The sequence below is a fragment of the Nyctereutes procyonoides genome, unplaced genomic scaffold (genome assembly GCF_905146905.1).
Source record: "Nyctereutes procyonoides isolate TBG_1078 unplaced genomic scaffold, NYPRO_anot_genome, whole genome shotgun sequence".
NCBI lineage: Eukaryota > Metazoa > Chordata > Mammalia > Carnivora > Canidae > Nyctereutes > Nyctereutes procyonoides.
The window spans coordinates 32,782,361-32,801,770 of NW_026575049.1; the positions used below are offsets into that span (position 1 = coordinate 32,782,361).

The 19,410-nt window shown below is 39.9% G+C and overlaps 1 protein-coding gene across 1 annotated transcript; it reads right to left on the bottom strand.

The window, feature by feature from the left end:
* Positions 1-724: 724 nt before the first annotated feature.
* TMEM263 (transmembrane protein 263) lies at positions 725-16,776 on the bottom strand. The gene is made up of 3 exons (XM_055329286.1): positions 16,554-16,776; positions 7,914-7,980; positions 725-3,632 (listed from the first exon to the last, which is right to left on the bottom strand). The coding sequence occupies exons 2-3, from the start codon at positions 7,972-7,974 to the stop codon at positions 3,346-3,348; spliced, it is 348 nt and encodes a 115-aa protein (XP_055185261.1). The 5' UTR covers positions 7,975-7,980; positions 16,554-16,776; the 3' UTR covers positions 725-3,345.
* Positions 16,777-19,410: the final 2,634 nt, after the last annotated feature.

The following is a 19,410-nucleotide window of genomic DNA, read 5'->3' on the forward strand; positions in this document are numbered from 1 at the left end:
ATTCATTTCTCTGACAATGTATTTAGCTGCCAAAATAAATAGGATTACCTGTAAGATTTCCCGGGAACTCAAGTTAGCCTGGTAAATCCAGCGTATATAGTCAGCACTGAATGCCAACCGAAGAATAAAGGACTAGTTACTGAGTAGCCCCATTTCTGTTTCTGGTAATAAGCTTGGAGAGGTTGTGACTTACACGAATTTAAAAGTGGTAATAGGAAACTAACACTGAAAGCCTGTTTCGTATTTGTAAAAAGAGATACTTCTCTGGTTCTGATTAAATCAGATAATATATGGACAGCACCTGGCAGGTAAGTAGATACCCAGGGTATTACCAATTTTCTACCTTCCTCCAACCTGGTTCCCATCTTTTGCGTCACTTCTGTCCAGTGAGAGGTGCAAGTTGGTGCCACAGTTGCTTAGGACAGAGTAAGGTGCCTCCTACTTCATCAGATCCCAAACTGTAGACAATAATCACCTGTGGAGGAGGCTGTTAAGCTGCAGTCCTGGGCCCCACCCTGCAGAAACTGAGAAAGTTGGGGTAAAAACCTAAAAACCTGCACTTTTAATCTTCATCAGAGTTGTCTAAAATCTATTTGTATTTCATTGTGTTGGTATCAAAATACATACTTGAAGATGTTTACTCATGTTTGTGCATTAGTATCCAAAATTAAAAACTGACTTTGGAACTTACTGAACTATGTAACTAAAAATTTTAAGACTACCCTGTTTTTCAAATTTCCTTTATTTCCTTAGATCTTAATGAAACATTTCATCTTTTGCAGATCATAGTGCTTTATTAACAGACTTATGTATTCTTTTCCCATTCCTTTAATACAAAAAAAAAATTTATTCAATCACCAGTCATCTTCATCTGACATTTCACTAAGTACAGGATTCATAATGTCAACATTATTAGATCAGTCATTCAAGTGGGTCACACAAGTTCATCGGCATTGTGCCAAATACCCACTCAAAAGATACACTGAATAACAGATGCCTCCAGGTGTATGTATCAACCTTAGTTTCTTGAAGTGAACCAGGACTGTTTCACAGGTCAAACTGCCAGTCTACAGAAATAAGCTGGAAAAGACCCAAGTGTACGGCTATACATATTGAATGGTAAGTTCATTGCTACAAGAACCTCTATAACTGACTGTTCGTTTGTACACTTCTCTGCCATTCTTGCAAAAGCCTCCCCTGAATAAAGTTATAGTTCAGAGTTTAAAGCAAACTTGATGAGATAAAACGTACCAGGTGGCTTTTCTGTGGCAGAAATTACAACCATTTTTTCTCAAGCTATTTTAAAGACAAGCAAGGTTGAAAATAAATATGCAAGCACGCAGTAAACTAAGGTCTATATTTAGAAATTCAGGTACAAAGCACAGCAGAGCCTATGACTGTAGAAGATAAATTAGAAATATAAACTAGCAATGAAGCAATAATTTCTTTCAAATAGCAGGAAACAAATTCTCCAATACCATTATTTTAGATCACTGTTTAGTATTCATCTATTAACTTTGGAGTTTGTTTTAAAAATCCCTTTTGCTGATTATAACATTTGACCAGATATACCAAATAGACCTTAAATCATAGTACATGAAATAAACCACTTAATTTCTGATAAACTCAACAACTTTTTGTATATAATGATGGGCTCAAGAACCTTTGTAGGTTTGCTTAAGATCCCTACTGGTGTTTATGAAAGCTTTTAAAAGTTATGTTCTTATCCATTTGTTGTTCTACATTATTAATGTAAAACTCTTAGTGGTTTAGAAACAAACATTTAAGCCTTGCATGTTGGAGTGATCTGTTTTAAGTTCTCAAGGATGTATTCTGATTTACTCCAGAGCATCACCTCCTTTCCTCCCCTCCCTCACACTCTCTCACTCACACACATACACAATTCTGCAAAATGGAGGCAAATTTCCAGACTTCAGTATAAGGAAAACTAAGATTTTTTAGGCTTTGATTATAACCCTTAGTTAAGAGGAATGCCAAATGTATGTGCTACTTTTAAAATTTTTATGAAACAGAATATGAAATAAAAAGATGAATTCCAGGGGTCATATTCTTTGAGAATGAATGAGACATGATGAGACATCTTAACAAAACATGACACTTATCATCCATAATCAAAAATTTCAATTCCCTGCCTGAAGTTGACTTGGAAATGGTACAAAGTCTACGACTTCTTCAAAGGACCATAAGATAACATTTTAAAAGCCTGCAAAGCACTTATAGATATTTTACATTCAAAACTAATCTATGGAGCCCGTTTCATTCAATTTAAAAGTCAGTTCCCAAATATCTGTGGCTGCTTTTACTGTGTTTTTAAGAAGGGGATTTTAAGCCATCCTAGAGATAAAATTGGTGTGAAGAATTCTTTTTATATCTTAGATGCTTTAGGTGATTAAGAACTTAAAATTGTTACTCCTTAATATGAAACTTCCAAAACAGCTTATGACCAGCAAAGAAATGTTCCTTAGGCACTGTGAGGTGTACTAAGATGGAGCATGAAACCAGGTTGAAGCATACAGTTTGGTAACTACACTGATGGTTAACAAAACATTAACAAGCACTAACTTACTACCTTATCGCTGAGCGCAAGAAATGCCTTTACCCCACTACTCCTGAGATTCTTAAGAGGGAAAACTAATTTCACAAACAATTTTAAAAAGAATCCATATATAGTTCTAAGAACTGCACATGTTTAGGGTATTAGAAAAGATGTTTTCTTTTATAAGGCATCAATGATTAAATTAATGAAATGCATATCTAACAAAAGATGGTTAACACTCAGTATCATAAAACCATTTACTCTTTTAAATTTCTCTAATTCCTGCTACTTTTACCAGCTTAAATAAGAAAAGAATGCCTCTTGGCCTAATCAACTATGGTTATAAAAAAAACTAAGACATCTGAAACTATTAGGCACATCAAAGGTACAGTTTATGTAGTTCAAGGTTCCCTTCTTAAGGGGCAAATGAGTTACCTGGCACATTATACATATGGAACTGTAAAGATCATCAACTAAATTCAACTTTCACATTTTTTAGTTTAAACTGAAAGACTTCTAGTAAATATTCAAATATACCATATCTTCAGTTACAACTGAATAAGTGTAACATTTTACCAGATAAAAAGCTGGAATTTAAGTATGAGAAACCTTCATACACTGTGCTAGTATTGGTCTCTTCTTTTTAGACAAAAGCCAGTCATCAATACTTTCAACACAGCAGTTTAGAAGATAAACGTCCAAACAGGTGACTTGGTTGTAGTCCATAATTTAGCAATTCAATGCCACTGGCATCATAATGCTGTGGAGAGCAAGTGTATCTCCATATTTTAGTCAGATTTGTCTTTTTTCTTTCCTGTTAAGGGCACTTTGTTTACAACAGCAGACCCAACAGCTGTAACACCTCCAGCCACAGCAGACACGCCCCCTTTCACCAGCCCTATTCCCATGGAAGGCACAGTTGTAACAGCTGTCTTGGTCACCTCCAGACTCTTCCCACCAATCCAAGCCACACCACCAATGGTGGCACCAACGGCTCCCTTTGTAACACTGAAGATACCGCCAGTCACACGGGACAACATGCCTGGTTGCTGCTGTGGGTGATCTTTCATTGAACCTAGTGAGAGAAATACGAAGACAGTCAAATATTAAGTCTTTATAAGAGCAGTACAAATCATTAAGTATTCTAAGACTTCCTAACAATCAGGAGGTCGTTTTGATAAGGTGAACCACATAAATACAAATTTGATCAAGACACTAAAGAGCTCTTCCCTCAAGGCTATAGTCATGCATGTTTTTAAAATATCCTGGTCCAATGCTGTCTTGGTATCTGAGAAAAAATGCTTTGGGGACTATCATAAAATATTTTAAAACCTAAATTTAAATGTTTCCTTGATTTACAGTTTTGTTGTTATTAATAAAAATCTTTATATCCTAAAAGGAGCATGAAAAAATAAGAAGATAAATATATTTAGCCTTCATTTCCTTGACAGAATTCAGTCATTAGTCAAACAACCTTCTCCATTTAAAGCAGTGGTTCTCAAAGTTTTGTCTGGAACTGCTGGGGATCCAACAAGACCATTTCAGGGGCTCTGCAGGATAGAAATTATTTTCATAATAATATAACATGTCATCTATCCTTTCACTTTTATTCTTTCACATTCATTCACAAGTCTACAGAATTTTCCAGAATCTAAATGATGTGCAGTACTCAAGAGACCAAACATAGAAGCAGCTGAGAAATTAGCCGTCTTCTATTAGCCCTAACACTAAAGAGATGTGTAAAAATTTAAAAACAAGGTCACCCACCCTCTTCACATTTTTTGTTTTGTTTTTATCTGGATAGGTGTTTTTCACAATCTATGTTAATTGTGTTACTATGTAATGGGTCCACTGGAGTCTTTAATGAATAAAATATTTAATTTCCATTATTATTTATATGCCAAATATCAACAAAGACAGCTTTTTGGGTCCTCAATTTTTAAAAGCATCTTGCAACCAAAAAGCTTGAGAACCACTAATTTAAATACATATGGGTGTCTGCTCTATTTGCATTTTAATAATGTATTTAAAGAGCTAATGATACGTAAAAATAGGAAAATTATTCATCTCTTAAAATCATGTTACTTACCTAAAATCATTTTTGTAATGTTGAGAAACTACAGCTATGCTTAATACTTTCACTGCCTCAGTAATTCTTACAGGAGAGAACATATGATTTAAACATCTAGTCTATAAAAACTCCTTTACTCCAGAAAGGGTAGTATCAATATGAAAATTTATATTTATTTAAGTCATGAGATTGTTATCTGGTTTGTTTCACTTTGTTTTCAATAGAGCCATCCAAACTGGCATGTAACCTCAAACTCAGGAATAAAATAACAGGAATATTTCATAAAAATCTGCTTGTGTCAGTCTCAAATAAACACAGGTCTTTCCTCCTTTGTAATCTAATGATTTAGATACCAACAACACGTAAGCTATGATGTCTATATTTTTCTAAACTTCACGGAAAAACACTTGGTCACGAAACAGATCAGGCTTTATTCACTGAAAAGGTACACTGACACAAATAAAAGCAAATTCTTGGGTACACAGGCCCAACTAGGACCATCAAAGTTACTAACTCCTAGCAGAATATGATTATCAGGGAAGATAACACTGGGAAACAGATAATATTTTCTTAAATATTTTATTTATTTATTCATGAGAGAGAGAGAGAGAGAGAGGCAGAGACACAGACAGAGGGAGAAGCAGGCTGCATGCAGGGAGCCTGACGTGGGACTCGATCCTCGGTCTCCAGGATGATTCTCGGGGCTGAAGGCGGTGCTAAACCACTGAGCCACCCAGGCTGCCCGAAAACAGATAATATTTGATGGAGAAAAAATTCTGAAAATCAAGCTTTTCTAATACAACACAATTTTACTTTGATAAAAATTTTCTTTCCATTGTTTTGTTTTGTTTTTTAAAGATTTTATTTATTTATTCATGAGAGACACAGAAAGAGGGGCAGAGACACAGGCAGAGGGAGAAGCAGGCTCCCTGCGGGGAGCCTGATGTGGCATTCGATCCCAGGACCCAGGATCACAACCTGAGCCAAAGGCAGACGCACTCAACCACAGAACTGCCCAGGTGCCCCTGCTTAAGAGGTTTTCACATCATGTAATAAGTATGAAAATCTCACTGACTTGTCAAAATAGTTCATAAGGATATAGTAATGGCTAAATTTATAAAAACCAAATTTTAGGGCAGCCCGGGTGGCTCAGTGGTTTAGCACTGCCTTCAGTCCAAGGTGTGATCCTGGAGACCTGGGATCGAGTCCCACATCAGGCTCTCTGCATGGAGCCTGCTTCTCCCTCTGCCTGTGTCTGTGCCTCTCTCTCTCTCTGTGTCTCATCAATAAATAAATAAATCTTTAAAAAAAAAAAAAAACAAATTTTAAATTGAAGCTATTTGGGTAATAAGCATAGTTAATATAAATGTTTAAGTAGCTGAAATAGAAAACAAGATGTGGAAAAGCATCTGAATACGTTAATTATAAAATTATGATGAAAAGGGTTACATAATTGGTAATTCTTTTATAATCAAGGTCACTAACAGTAGGAAAAGCAGAAAATCCTGATTTGAAATGGATAAAACAGGTAACTGCCTCAGGCTGAATACCCTCATGAGTATTATCCTGCTATGCCAAATTTGGTGCACACGCATTTGATGAAGACAATTTTTCTTAGTCAAAGTAGATAAATATTAATGCTGTTGATCTCTTTAATTACAGCGTGCTCTTAATTACCACCTTATAACTTATCTGCTCTGCAGACTACCTTGGTTTAGCAGGTTGCCATATAAAGACATTACTAAAGCACCTTCTCTTCCTTGACAATCATGCTTTATCTCTTTCCTGATTTTATCCCTAAAAAAAGTCCTTATTAACTTTCTCATTAAGCCCTAACTTTTCAAAACCCTAGGGTTCTAGGCCTAAAAAATAAGTCAAGAAAACAGCTGAACTAGTAATTTTCTAGGCTGTTCTTCCACCAAACTAAAACTAATCACCTAGTTACCTCCATCTTCATTTAGGGCTTAATACAAACTTTTGTGTTTTCCTAGCAATTTCATTGTTGTCTACCAACACAAGAAATATAAGTAGAAAATTCTGGACAGTGGGTAACTGGGAAGAAAATAAAATACCCAGAGTTACAACCTACAGCTACAGAGATACTAGTCTGTCTGCTACTCCACTGGGGTCTGGCAACCATTTCATCCTTTATTCTTTTATTTATTTATTCTTTTATTCATTATTTATTTATTTATTTGTTTATTTATTTATTTTATGATAGTCACACACACACACACAGAGAGAGAGAGAGAGAGAGAGAGAGAGAGAGAGAGCAGAGACACAGGCGGAGGGAGAAGCAGGCTCCATGCACCGGGAGCCCAACGTGGGATTTGATCCCGGGTCTCCAGGATTGTGCCCTGGGCCAAAGGCAGGTGCTAAACCACTGCGCCACCCAGGGATCCCTCATCCTTTATTCTTTACCTTGATTCTCTATCTTACCTATTATGACTGTCCTGTACGAACATACAGCTGTCAAACAAAATCACTATTTGGTTTAGTTTAATAATATTCTAGGGCAGCCCCAGTGGCTTAGCAGTTTAGCGCCACCTTCAGCCCGGGGCGTGATCCTGGAGAACCAGGATCAAGTCCCACGTCAGGCTCCCTGCATGGAGCCTGCTTCTCCCTCTGCCTATGTCTCTGTGTGTGTGTCTCTCACGAATAAATAAATAATAATAATAAATAATAATAATAATATTCTACAGCAAAATCATAAGTAGAAAATGCCTATAGTCCTTTTCTGTATATAGTCAAGACATTCACATTTGCAGTTAGTGTTTCCAAGGATTTTTGAAGTTTAGGTAAGAAAATGATTCATGATGTCACAATTTTCAAACAAAAAGAGAATTTAATCAGACCCTAAGACCATGTATTAATATAGAAAGAAGAGCTACCAATTACAAATAACAGCTTAATAATAAATCTCCAAATCTCAAGTGCCTCTTGAATTGAGTTTTTGTAATGCATGACATTAAAATTAAATATAGTCCATCCTTTCTCTGCACCCTACACCCATTCTTAACAAATGAAAGGATACTCTAACTTATGAAATGGTCTTAATAAGAGTAGCAAAAGAAAAGATCTTACATAATAAAACAGCTGCATGGTGTCCCCATTCACCAATATCTGTGCTTTCTTAAAAGCTAAAAATGCTGATCTTCAACTATTTTTCGAACATATTCACTGACAAGGTAAACAGATTGTTACTTTAAATTTAACAAAAACAATCAGAATTTTAATTCAGTAGGATGTTTGTTTCCATTCTTGGTGTGTCAGGTGCATACTTACCTTCTGGTGGTTCATCACTAAGGTATGATGGGAGTTCTTGGTTTTTATCTGCCTGATTCATGATCTCCTAAAAAACATATACACATTTCATTGTAACCTCAATAATCTGAGATGACCTCCTGTCACATACTAAATTAAGACAATCCATTTTATTCAGATAAACATTTTAAAACACTTTTAGCAAAACTTCATCTTACTCCTCTCTTTGTGGTGTTTAAGAAATGCTTTTAATTACACTAGTGTACAGTATAAATCTTATCTCAAACACCAAACAGTAACAAGTATAGTATTATATTTTTACTGTTGCTTACTAATTCAAAGTTGGAAGGTGGGGATTAGACAAAAACCGTGAGTGTTTCCTCCTACAGAGTATTGGTTAACTGTAATTTCACAACAGACTTAAGGAAAACCTATACTATACTAAAAAATATGTTCTATCTGAAAATTTTCTAAAAATCATGATATCCTTCTATAAAGGTGGCATTACCTATCTGAATCATTAAGAGAAGGATTTTGATTACTTTTTTATTGTTTTTAGAGCTCTTAAAAACACAGGTAGCAAAAGAACTCAAGATCTATGAAAAAATATATATGCGATTATCTCAGTATGAAAAGGAAATGAACCTAAGAAATAAAATAAGCTACACTGGAATGACGAAAACAGTTAAACTTTCTTTTCCCAATTTCCTTTACTATCTTAAAATATTTGCTTTTATAGTCATTTGACCAAGAAAATATTAAAGCAAGTATTCCAGTACTACAAGTATTAGAATACTATTTAAAGAATTTAAAACAAAACATGCAGAAATTCTGGCAGAGTATGTGTGTCCCTTCCTAATGAAAAACTACTGTGGAGCCACCTTCTTCCCCACTGAGCTGTTAATTCCAAGAGGAGAGACTGTTTAGCTTGTTTCCAGGATCTGTATATCATATAGGTGCAAGCCAGATCACCTGGCAGATCAACCGGTTAACAGATGCTACCACGTTGTGTACAGAAATACGAGGAAATTACATACACATATACATCTGACACAAGTGAACTGGAGTATAAAAACAGGTATGATGCAATGGGGAGGGTGCCTGGATGGCTCAGTCTGTGACTCTTGATCTCAGGGTCATGAGTTCAAGGCACACAGTAGGCATAAAGCTTATTTAAACAACAGGTGTGACAGTAATTGCATATATTTCAAAACTGCCTTTCTGGATATATTCCACAAATCCCAACTAAAAGACTCCTTTTCCTAATACAGAATCCCTTTTAATTTTTTTATTATTATTATTTTTTAAGAGACACAGAGAGAAAGAGTGGCAGAGACACAGGCAGAGGGAGAAGCAGGCTCCATGCAGGAAGCCCGATGTGAGACTCGATCCCAGGTCTCCAGGATCACACCCTGGGCCGAAGGCAGGCGCCAAACCACTGAGCCACCCGGGCTGCCCCAGAATCCCTTTTTAAAAAATTCTTAATTTTCCCACATATATCTCGTAATTTAAAAAAGAAAAAGGCCACCATTTTAAAAGATTAAAGCTGCTTTATAAAAAAACATATGCAAGTTCATTTATATAATATGAATTGACTTTATCCTCCTATGAGTAGGCAATGAAGAGCCACGACAAGATAACATCGTCAGATCTGTGCTTTAAGAAGCTATCTGAAGCAAGAACAGATGAAGGTGGGGTGCCTGGGTGGCTCAGTTGGTTAAGTGGCTGACTTGATTTCAGCTCAGGTCATGGTCTCGGGGTGGGGCTCTACACTCACTGCATCTGCTTGAGATTCTCTTTCTCCCTCTCCCTCTGTCCATCCCCCTGCTCATGCTTGCTTTCTCTTGGTCTCAAATAAATAAATATAAATTTTTTAAAAGAAACAGATGAAGGACAGAGATTAAACACCGTAAGTGGCTACTTTAGAAGTTTGGTGAGATGGGAGTAACAGTTTAAACTGTCAAAAAAAAAAAAAAAAAACAAAAACAGTTTAAACTGTCAGTTTTTTCAGTATAAATAAATGTTTGAACAAAAACCTAGGAGTGGGGATCCCTGGGTGGCGCAGCGGTTTGGCACCTGCCTTTAGCCCAGGGCACGATCTTGGAGACCCGGGATCGAATCCCACGTCGGGCTCCCGGTGCATGGAGCCTGCTTCTCCCTCTGCCTGTGTCTCTGCCTCTCTCTCTCTCTCTCTCTCTCTCTCTCTCTGTGTGTGTGTGTGTGTGTGACTATCATAAATAAATAAAAATTTAAAAAAAAAAACCTAGGAGTCAACCCTCGACTTTCTGATTTTTACATTCCCATCTAATCATCGGTAAATTCTGCTGCCTAAATCAATCCAGAATACAACCATTTCTCATCACCTCTACTGCTACCACTTTCAGTTAAACTATAGTAGCTCTTGCTTGGGCTGCTACAAAGTCTCTTATCTGGCCTCTGAGCTTCTACCTTTGTTCTTCAGTTTAGCCCTGCCATACTCTGCTTAAACCCCTACAACTGCTTCCTGTTTTGCTCAGAATAAAATCTAGAGTTGAGGCCTGACATCTAACACTCTGATAGCGTCTCCTACCATTCTGCCTCTCACTCGTAGCAGTCCAGAAACACGGGTTTCCCTGCTCATCCTCTCCTGAGAGGCTCTTCCCCAAGACATGTGCATGGCTTGCTTCCTTAAGTCCTTCAAGTCTCTATGCAAATGTTTCCTTTAATAGAGATCTTCCCAGACCACCTGACAATAGATTAGCACCCCCCTCCACTCCTCTCCCTATCATTTTCACCTAACCTTGCTCTATTTTCTTTATTGCTTTGTCACTTGATCATATGTATCATATATATTTTTATATACATATATGTATATATACATATATATGTATATAAATACACACATACATATATATGTATACATATATGTATACATATATATGTATATAAAATATATTTACTTTATGTCTTCCACAATTTGAATGTAAACTCCAGGAGAACGAGGCTTGGTTTTATTCACTGCTCCATCCCCAGAGCCTTTTTCAATGCCTGATGCTTGGTAGACAATACTTGGATTTTTTGTATGAAGTGGAAAAGAGCTTGGGTATTAATATGAGAGAAAAGGAAAATATAGGATGTAAAATTTCTAGTGTGAGCAATGAAGTAGACAAAAAAAGATAAAGACAAGGTATAGGAGACAAGAAACTACTTCTGAGAGAAGATGACGGACTTTTAAAAATTTTTATTTTATTGTGGTAAGAATACTTACCTGAGATCTGCCCTCTAAAATATAAGTGTATACTACATTACTGTTGACTATAGGTATGATGAAGGATTTGTTTTTGAACAGCTGGATTTGAAATGCCTTCAGGACATCTACAGGATATGTTTATTAGCAGGCAACTGGACTTAAGGGGTCTGAAACTTAGCATGAAGTTTGAGTTAGAGTTGAGGCCCTGAGAGCGGTTTGAAGTGATAGCTACACATGTTGGGGATTGATGATATGATCAAGGAAAAGAATGGTAATAGAGAAGAAGACTGATAACCCTAAATAGACTACTCATATTTAAGAGGTAAATGAAAGGGAAGCCAGCAAAAACAAATAAAATATAAAATACATCTGAAAGTGTACAAATGAGTACAGCCTCATGGAAGGCAAGAGATGAATTTATAAGCTTCCCAGAGACACATACAATGCAGACACTAATATAATTTATGGAGACCAAATACTATGGGGAAATGATAATGTTACATTTAGAGAATATAAAAGGCATATATATCATATAATCCAATTTTTTAAATGCACATAAAAAGACTGAAAGGAAGTATACCAAAATGTTGATAAATACTGCCACTAAGGGAGTAGAAATATTTATATAAAGAGACGAGAGAGAGAAAAAGAAATACCATCCTCCCCTTTATATATAGATATACATATGTATATCTAAAATCTGTATTTTAATTTTTTACCATAAACATGTATTGCTTTTATACTTCAAGAAAACTGCATAATTTTAATTCTTAGAAATCAGTGATATTCAAAAAGGAGATTTTCAAAGATTACGCAGCTCATCTTCCTAGTTTTTATACTATTTTAGGTTTTTATCCTTAAATCAAATTGATCATCTAACAAACAACATACTTAAATCACAAAATGCTGATTTGAAGAAAATGACATCGGCAAGTTTAATTCTTGGTTTTGTCCTTGGTAAGGAAACCGTGACAAAGAGTCTTATGCAGGCTACTAGTACACTGACTACTGCGCTGTAAAGAAGTTACCTACTACATCACTCGATAGCTCTGATACAGAACTCCACATAAGAAATTTCTTTAGCAGAATTCAGAAAAACTTTTGTTTCCTCAACATATTTAGAACATTTTCTTCTCTTTGAGACCTACGTACTTTTCTATTTAAAAGATACAAAGAAAGATGATAATTCCCTTTTTCCTTTGGCTTCCAGGAAGCTTACAGCTAAAATCCCAACTTAACTGGGTAGGTTCCTGTAGCCTGCGTAGTTGTCCTATTTTCCCCCAACTTCACACCTCAGGACTTCCACTCTTATCGCTGTTGTCCAGGGTTGGTTTGCAATTTCAATTTCTTATATCCTTACCATTTTGTTAGTATATGTTTTTTTTTGTTGTAAGCTTAACACACAGTATTTGCAGAATAAATGGGATAAAATTATCATCTGTATCCACATTAATTTTAAGCATCACAAGAAAAAAAACATACCAATATATGGCCCAAATTTTTCATTAAAAAGAAAGAGAATACTTTAAGCTAGAATTGTGCTTTTAAGAGCAGTATGCCAGGGGCTTCAAGAACCACAAGAGAGATATGATGCATGTATTTTACTACACAGTAATTTAAAATACTTTTTGTGTTTAAATATACACTAATTAAAAAGATAATTGAAAAGTGCTTGGGAATTTTTAGGATAACTAGACTCTCATGAAATTTCATTCCTGCTTGGAACTTCTTCAGGATATACTCTCAGATTTACCAGCTCTCTCCCCAACCCACGACAACCCCCCACCCCCCAAATTTACTCTGCTCCTAAATTAGATATATGTTTGGTAGAAGAATGAATGAATGAATGGAGTTATTTATTTATTTATTTATTTATTTATTTATTTATTTATTTATTTTTGATAGAAGAATTTAAAATGTAGATAGAAAATCTGAAAATCTGGAGTCCTGCCAGGTTAGAAGCCTGGCTACTGAGAAGAGAGGAACTGGCTATTAGAGGGCTTTGAAAGTCCTAAGAGTCCATAGAGATTGATTTTTGTTTTGTATGTATTTTTTAATGTTTGAGTTTCTTGTACATCACTGGGGTTAACGCAAGCATGTAGTAGTAAAATTCCTCTAGAACTCTTAGGGTAATAAAAATTGTGTAAAAGCTGCTAGTATTTGGAATATTGTTGTTTTCTAAATTCCTAATTTGGTCATAAGCCATAAAATACCTTATAAAAGTATTTTGCTAAAATCCTTAACTATCTGCAATGCCACCTGTACTTTTTACTCACCTAAATCATTCCCAACCCCTACACACATGTATGTCCCAAACTTTTAGTGATATTACCTCTTTACAGACCCACCTTATCACTAAGGAGAACTATTCTTTTTATCACCATCATTACATGAGTCTTGTTTCTTTTAAATTGGGAATTATAAACACACTCCTAATCTCTTAAAACTAGGAAAGGTAAATAATCTGCATGTAAAATTTAGAAGTATACACATGGAGACAAGTAACAATTGACAAAATGTCAAAATGACCATTTAGATTAAACAAAATTATTAAACTCTATTCAAACCAAAACTCAATGAGTCATTAGTTCAACATATACTTGGGTCCCTACTATCTGCCAGACACCCTGTTAGGCACTGAGACTTCAGTGTGATTCAGCACACACAGGACTCCTCTAAACCAGTTTACCCAAAGCGGACACACTTCCTGGCACTTATCAATTTATTTCATTCAAAAACCAAAAAATGATATGCTCTCTAGGAACTCATAATATACACAAATTTCTATTTAAAAAAGTACCTTCCTAAGGAAGGCAATAAAAACAGAAAACAGCCTTTAGATCAGGACAAATAATTGCATATCCTTGGATATAAATCAGTTTTACCACTTGTTCCTAACATGTGAACAAATTTAGAATACCAACTAAAACTGGCTATTGGTGTATTTTTTTAAGAAATTGTGAAATGTGAAAGACTTCTTTGCTGTAGACTACAACTTGTCAGTAGTTATCTAGGCATTCTGGGCCAAGGAGAAGTAATTCTTGTCCAGTACAATAGCATTATAGCAGCTGGTAAATATATTGAGCTAGGATTAATAACAACACTATTCCCTAGAGGGTAATTTCTTCCAATAATAGAAATAAGTAAACAAATGCCTCTTAGGAACCCCACCCCCGTCCCTTTTTTTAAGGAAAACAGATGAATCAATGTTGTTTGTGGAAATCTATAACATCTGATACATAAAGTTTTCATTAATGGTGAGGACAGAGTCTGAAAATAGTACACAAATTTCCCTGTGGCTAAACGCTCCTTTGTGTACCTAAGGAAGTTAAACAGCACTAACATACTATATGAAGCCTAACTACAAAATACAGTACACAACAGCTTACCGTCAAAGCCACTTCAAAAACCTGTTATTAAATAGTAAATGCCAATTTTCTGTAAGAAAAAGACTATAAATGAATTAGCTTAATTCTTCTACACCTTCTATATATAGGAACTTTGCCACATCCTCATTCCCATTTTAGCTTCTTTGCCAAGTAACTACAAGGAGTTTCAAAAATATGTTTATACAGAGCTTTAATACACATACACCAATAAGCAGTGTATATTAAAACACCAGCTTACTGTGTTTAGGCTCCTCTAGTTAACCAACTCTCCTGAACAGGCTGCTTTTAAACATGGCCCCCGCCCATTAAATCAACAGCACACAGGCTACAAGAAATGCATTGAATCTGGCAGGGAAGAAAAAGTAATCCATCAGTAAACTTTTAAGTGATCACCTTAGTGATAGTAACAACTAACAGTATCAAAATGGCAATTTTTAAGTGTTGCCTTTAAATGAAACATTAAGCAGAACAAATCAGATAACCAGTACACCAATTATCTTCACTAAATTATACCTCATTAGTTCCACAGATATTTGTGTCCTTCTTATGTCACACACTGTGTTAGGCACTGAGGTTACAACCAGAACAAGCATGTGAAGGCCCTACTCTGAAGGTTTATATGTAATCCAGTGAGATATCTTCAGGAAGTAGCATAAACAGCAAGTACTCAATGACCTAGACAAAGGCAGGTAAAGATTTTCCTAAAGTTAACAAAACACACACACACACACACACACACACACAGAGGAACTTTTCCATCTATCCTGAAACTTTTCTAATGATATTCTTCTTTCTATATGGACATATTTTTACTGAACTTGGTTTCTGGTACATCTGCCATAACAGGCTAAAGAAATGAAAGTGGAAAAAAGTCAAAACAGAGTGCATATAGGTTTATTAAAGATTATTTCCCTATTTCTTTTAAAAAAGCAGGCATGGCCACATACGCAAACACAGACCTGCTGATGTGGTATCAATATTCCTGGGAACCCTTTAGGGCACCCACACCAGTGAATGCTCTAAAGGTCAAACAATCACATATAGCAAATAATCAGAGAGAGCAAATAAAGTATTTTCACTTGGAACTAGCACAAGTGTTCACAAAGGTGTAACAAATAAGAACTCTCCTCTTTAGGGGTTTCTAAACCTTCCCCAGCGGCTCCTTCTCCCCGCACTGTTCTCTTTAGTCACAAGCAAGTCTTTTTCTTTTTTTCTTTAGCAGAGGGAGTGACGTGGCAGGAGAGGCAGAAAATGACCCTGGAGAAGCCGTGACTAGGGCTAAGCTCAGCACCTCCTCCCTCTGCTCCACGTTGTACACCCAGCACACCCCCACTCCCATCGGGTTCCAGAATTCCTGTCTTCTCACGCGGAAAAGGCGATGTGTTTAGGCGGGGATCGGATTGGAAGTGGGAGCTTGGGGACCAGTCCCGAGGCTGCGTGTGCACAGCAGGCACGGTTCCTATGTGGACTCGGGAGGCAATGATGGCACCGACGGGTGCTCCAGCCGCGGTCCCCAGGCACCCCGGGCGCCGCCAGCGCCTCTCCCTTCCACACTCTCAGCTTGAGGCTGGGCGTCAGAGTCGAGCCTTTCTACCTGGAAGAGCACTGGGGCCCAAAGCTGTGTGCCTGAGCCCCAAGGAGCGCTTCATCAACAGGTCGGGAGTTAGCGCGGCGGGGAAGCCCAGCACACGGCCCCCGGCCGCATCCCTCTCCGCTCCCAAGCCGCGGACGCCCTCCCCCCACCCCCCCAGCCGGACGCCGAGGGCTAAGAAGTGAACGGGCGGCTTCCAGGAGAGCCCCGGTCACAAAGCAGGGCTGGGGAGTCCGGGACACGTCAGGAATAACAACGCCGCCACGAACCTCAGTCCGCCCCCAGCATCGTCCCGCCCCTCCCCCTTTCCCGCTCAGTCCCCCCAAAAGGCTGCGCTCGGGGAAGCCAGGCCCGGGGCGGTGAGGCGCAGGGGAGCTAACGGAAGGAGGCGGCCGAGAGGAGGACAGGAAGCCGAGACGGCGCCCCCCGCCCTCCCGGCCCCACTCACTCACCTCCGGGGTCGAGGGTCGGCGCCTGGAGCCGGGGCTGGGCGGAGGGAGCGGGCCGCACCGAGCGGGGCTGCGGGCGCCTGAGCGGCGGGCACGGCCCCGGGCAGCCGCGGGCTCCGGAGGCGCCTCCTCAAGCTCTGGAACCCGAAGACTCCGCGGGCGACGGCGGCTCTAGCGGCCTCTGGATGCGGACGTGGCGCCGGACGCGACCCGCCCCCTCCGCCGCCTCCGCCGCTCCCGCCTCCTCCCGCGGCTCGGCTCCGACGCGCACGCGCGCCCCAGGCCCCTCCCGCGCCCACCCGGCACACGCCCACCCGCTTCTCGGACCGCCCCGCCCTCCCAGCGGCCCCCCCCCCCCGGCCGCCTCTGAGCGTGCGCACGCGCGGCGCCCCCGCGACCTGCTCCCGCCCCCGGCCCTCCGGGAGCCTCCGCGGGCGCCCCGGGCCCGCCTGCGCGCGCGCCGGGGCCTGGGCCGCCCGCCCCCTTCCCTCCGCCGTCCAATCAGCTCGGCCGGGGGGCGCCGAGCCGCGGGAACGCGCCGGCCGCGGCCCTCAGGCCTCTAGCCTCGGCCCCGCGGCTTCGCGAAGCTCTCGTCCCGCCGCGAGTAACGGTCGGTCGGAACTCAGAACCTTTGCCCTGGGGGGGTGGACGGTCGCCAGTCTGTCGGGCTCTTCCGTGGCCCGGGGGCTTCAGCACCTTCTCCCCTTCCCTGCTGCCCCTCGGGGGAGAGGCGGGCTGGGCCTCCGCGGCGACGCCGCCCGCGTACCCCTGTGGTCGTTACGGTACAGCTGCCCTGCCCCGGCCCCCGCGGGAGAACCGCTGTGGTTGGTGGTCGCCCGGCGCCCTGCAGGGCTCAGGGCTCAGGGCTCGCCAGGCACTCGAAATGGGCCCCGGAGAGTGGGCTTGGTAGTAGGACTCGGGAGAGTCGGGAGCGAGACTCCTGGCGCGGCGCCCCTCCCTCGGCTCCTGCTGACCCGCCGGGTGCCGCGGCCCGCTCCCCGCCGTGGCGGAGGCTCTGCCTGCGGTTCTGCACGGTGTGGACAAGCGAGCCGTGCGGGGAGGAGGCTGCGTGCACCTGAGCCCTGTGCAGGTGTGGGGATGGAGGCGATGAGAGGCGAGAGGCTGATGCTCGACTAGGTAAACGTGACCCGCTGACCTTTCTCTGCCTCTCTCCTTTCGCACCTTAGCCGGAGGAGGACTGTAAGCCCATCACAGGTTTGTTTTTGAATCAAGAGATGGTGGGTGTGAAAGGGCTTTCCAAAAGGTGAATTCCTATACAAGTGTGAGATCTTCCTGCACGGTCCAGGCAGCAAGACAAAACATGCGAAGTAACCAGTCAGGAAACTCAAAAAATGTCCCTCCCCCCGACCCCCCATCCCCCGCCCCAATGAAAAATAATCCGGGTGATGCAACCGAATCTTAACTGTTGACCAGGCGCAGACAAGGACACGCTAACCGAGGAGAGCATCCCTGAAGAAGCTAACTTTGATCCACGTCATAAATGTAGTGGACTAAATATAGTTTATGGTTTCAGCCTAGCCATTGATTTATCAAAGCAGCAAATCAGATCCACTTAAACTATGGATTTGAAACTATCAAGATATTTTAGTTTTCCAGATCTTAAAGGAGAAATTAAATAATATTGTCACTTTAAAATATAATTCGGATGGGGGTGCCTGCGTGGCTCAGTGGCTTAAATGTGGGACTCTTTGTTTTTGATCAGGTCATGATCTCATGATGGAGCCCACCTCTGGTTCTGCACTGGGTCTGAAGCCTGCTTAGAATTCTTTCTCTCCCTCTATGTCCTTCCCCCGCCCCTCTAAAAATAAATAAATAAAATATAACATGATTTGGATGATTAGCAGGCTCTACAGATTGTGTGTTTATCACATGTGAAGAGTTGGGTACGTACTCTATCTTCTTATCACAGAAGCCTCTGTCCTTAATACATGACTTTTTAAAAAAGATTGTATTTGACATAGAGGACACAAGAAGGAGGAGTGGTAGGGAGAGTGAGAAGAAGGCTCCCTGCTGAGCAGAGAGCCTGATGGAAGACTCTATCCCAGGATCCTGAGATCATGACCTGAGCTGAAGACAGATGCTTAACTGAGCCACCCAGGTGCCCCAATACATGACTTCTAGGGTGAACACTGAGCAGAATTACAAAGTACAAAATTGCACTGTTCTTCCCTTGCACTTTTTTCTCTCCACAGGAGAATTTAATCATTATTAAAGTATAAATGATTAATAAAATTGAGGCCACTCCTGGGAGATTGTACATTTTTAGTTATTACAGTCATAATCCACAGCAGTGGTTAAAAACCATCACATAAACCAACCAAAATGTAGGGGAGCTCTTTGGAAGTTTGTGAGTTCACCAGACCTTTATAAAACTGCCAGTATTTCTTAAAAGGTTGACGCTATCATTTTTTATTACCACAGTATTCAAACCTATAAAAATGAATATCACCACTCAGTGCCCACCCACCCCTAGATCTAAAATGAAAATAAATATTATAATCATGATGGAATGGCTTCTACAGAAGGATGCTGTCTTGATTTGATGTACATTGGTGCAGCAGAAGGAGCCTCAAGGAAGTCAGGCCCTCTTCATTTTATAGACTGAATCCACTCAGGTCTTGATTCCTGTTCCATGAAATCTCATTCTCAGATTATTAAAATGAAACTATTTCTAGATGTTATTTTGAAAGACTGTATAATGTCTTAAAATGGTGAGTCCACGGAACCTTCAGGCAATAACAGTCTTTTAATGCAACAAATTCTTAATGCACCTATATTAATTATCCAGTCTCTTAAATCACCAAGTTTTCCTCTAGTTGGTTACACACAGAGAGCTTTC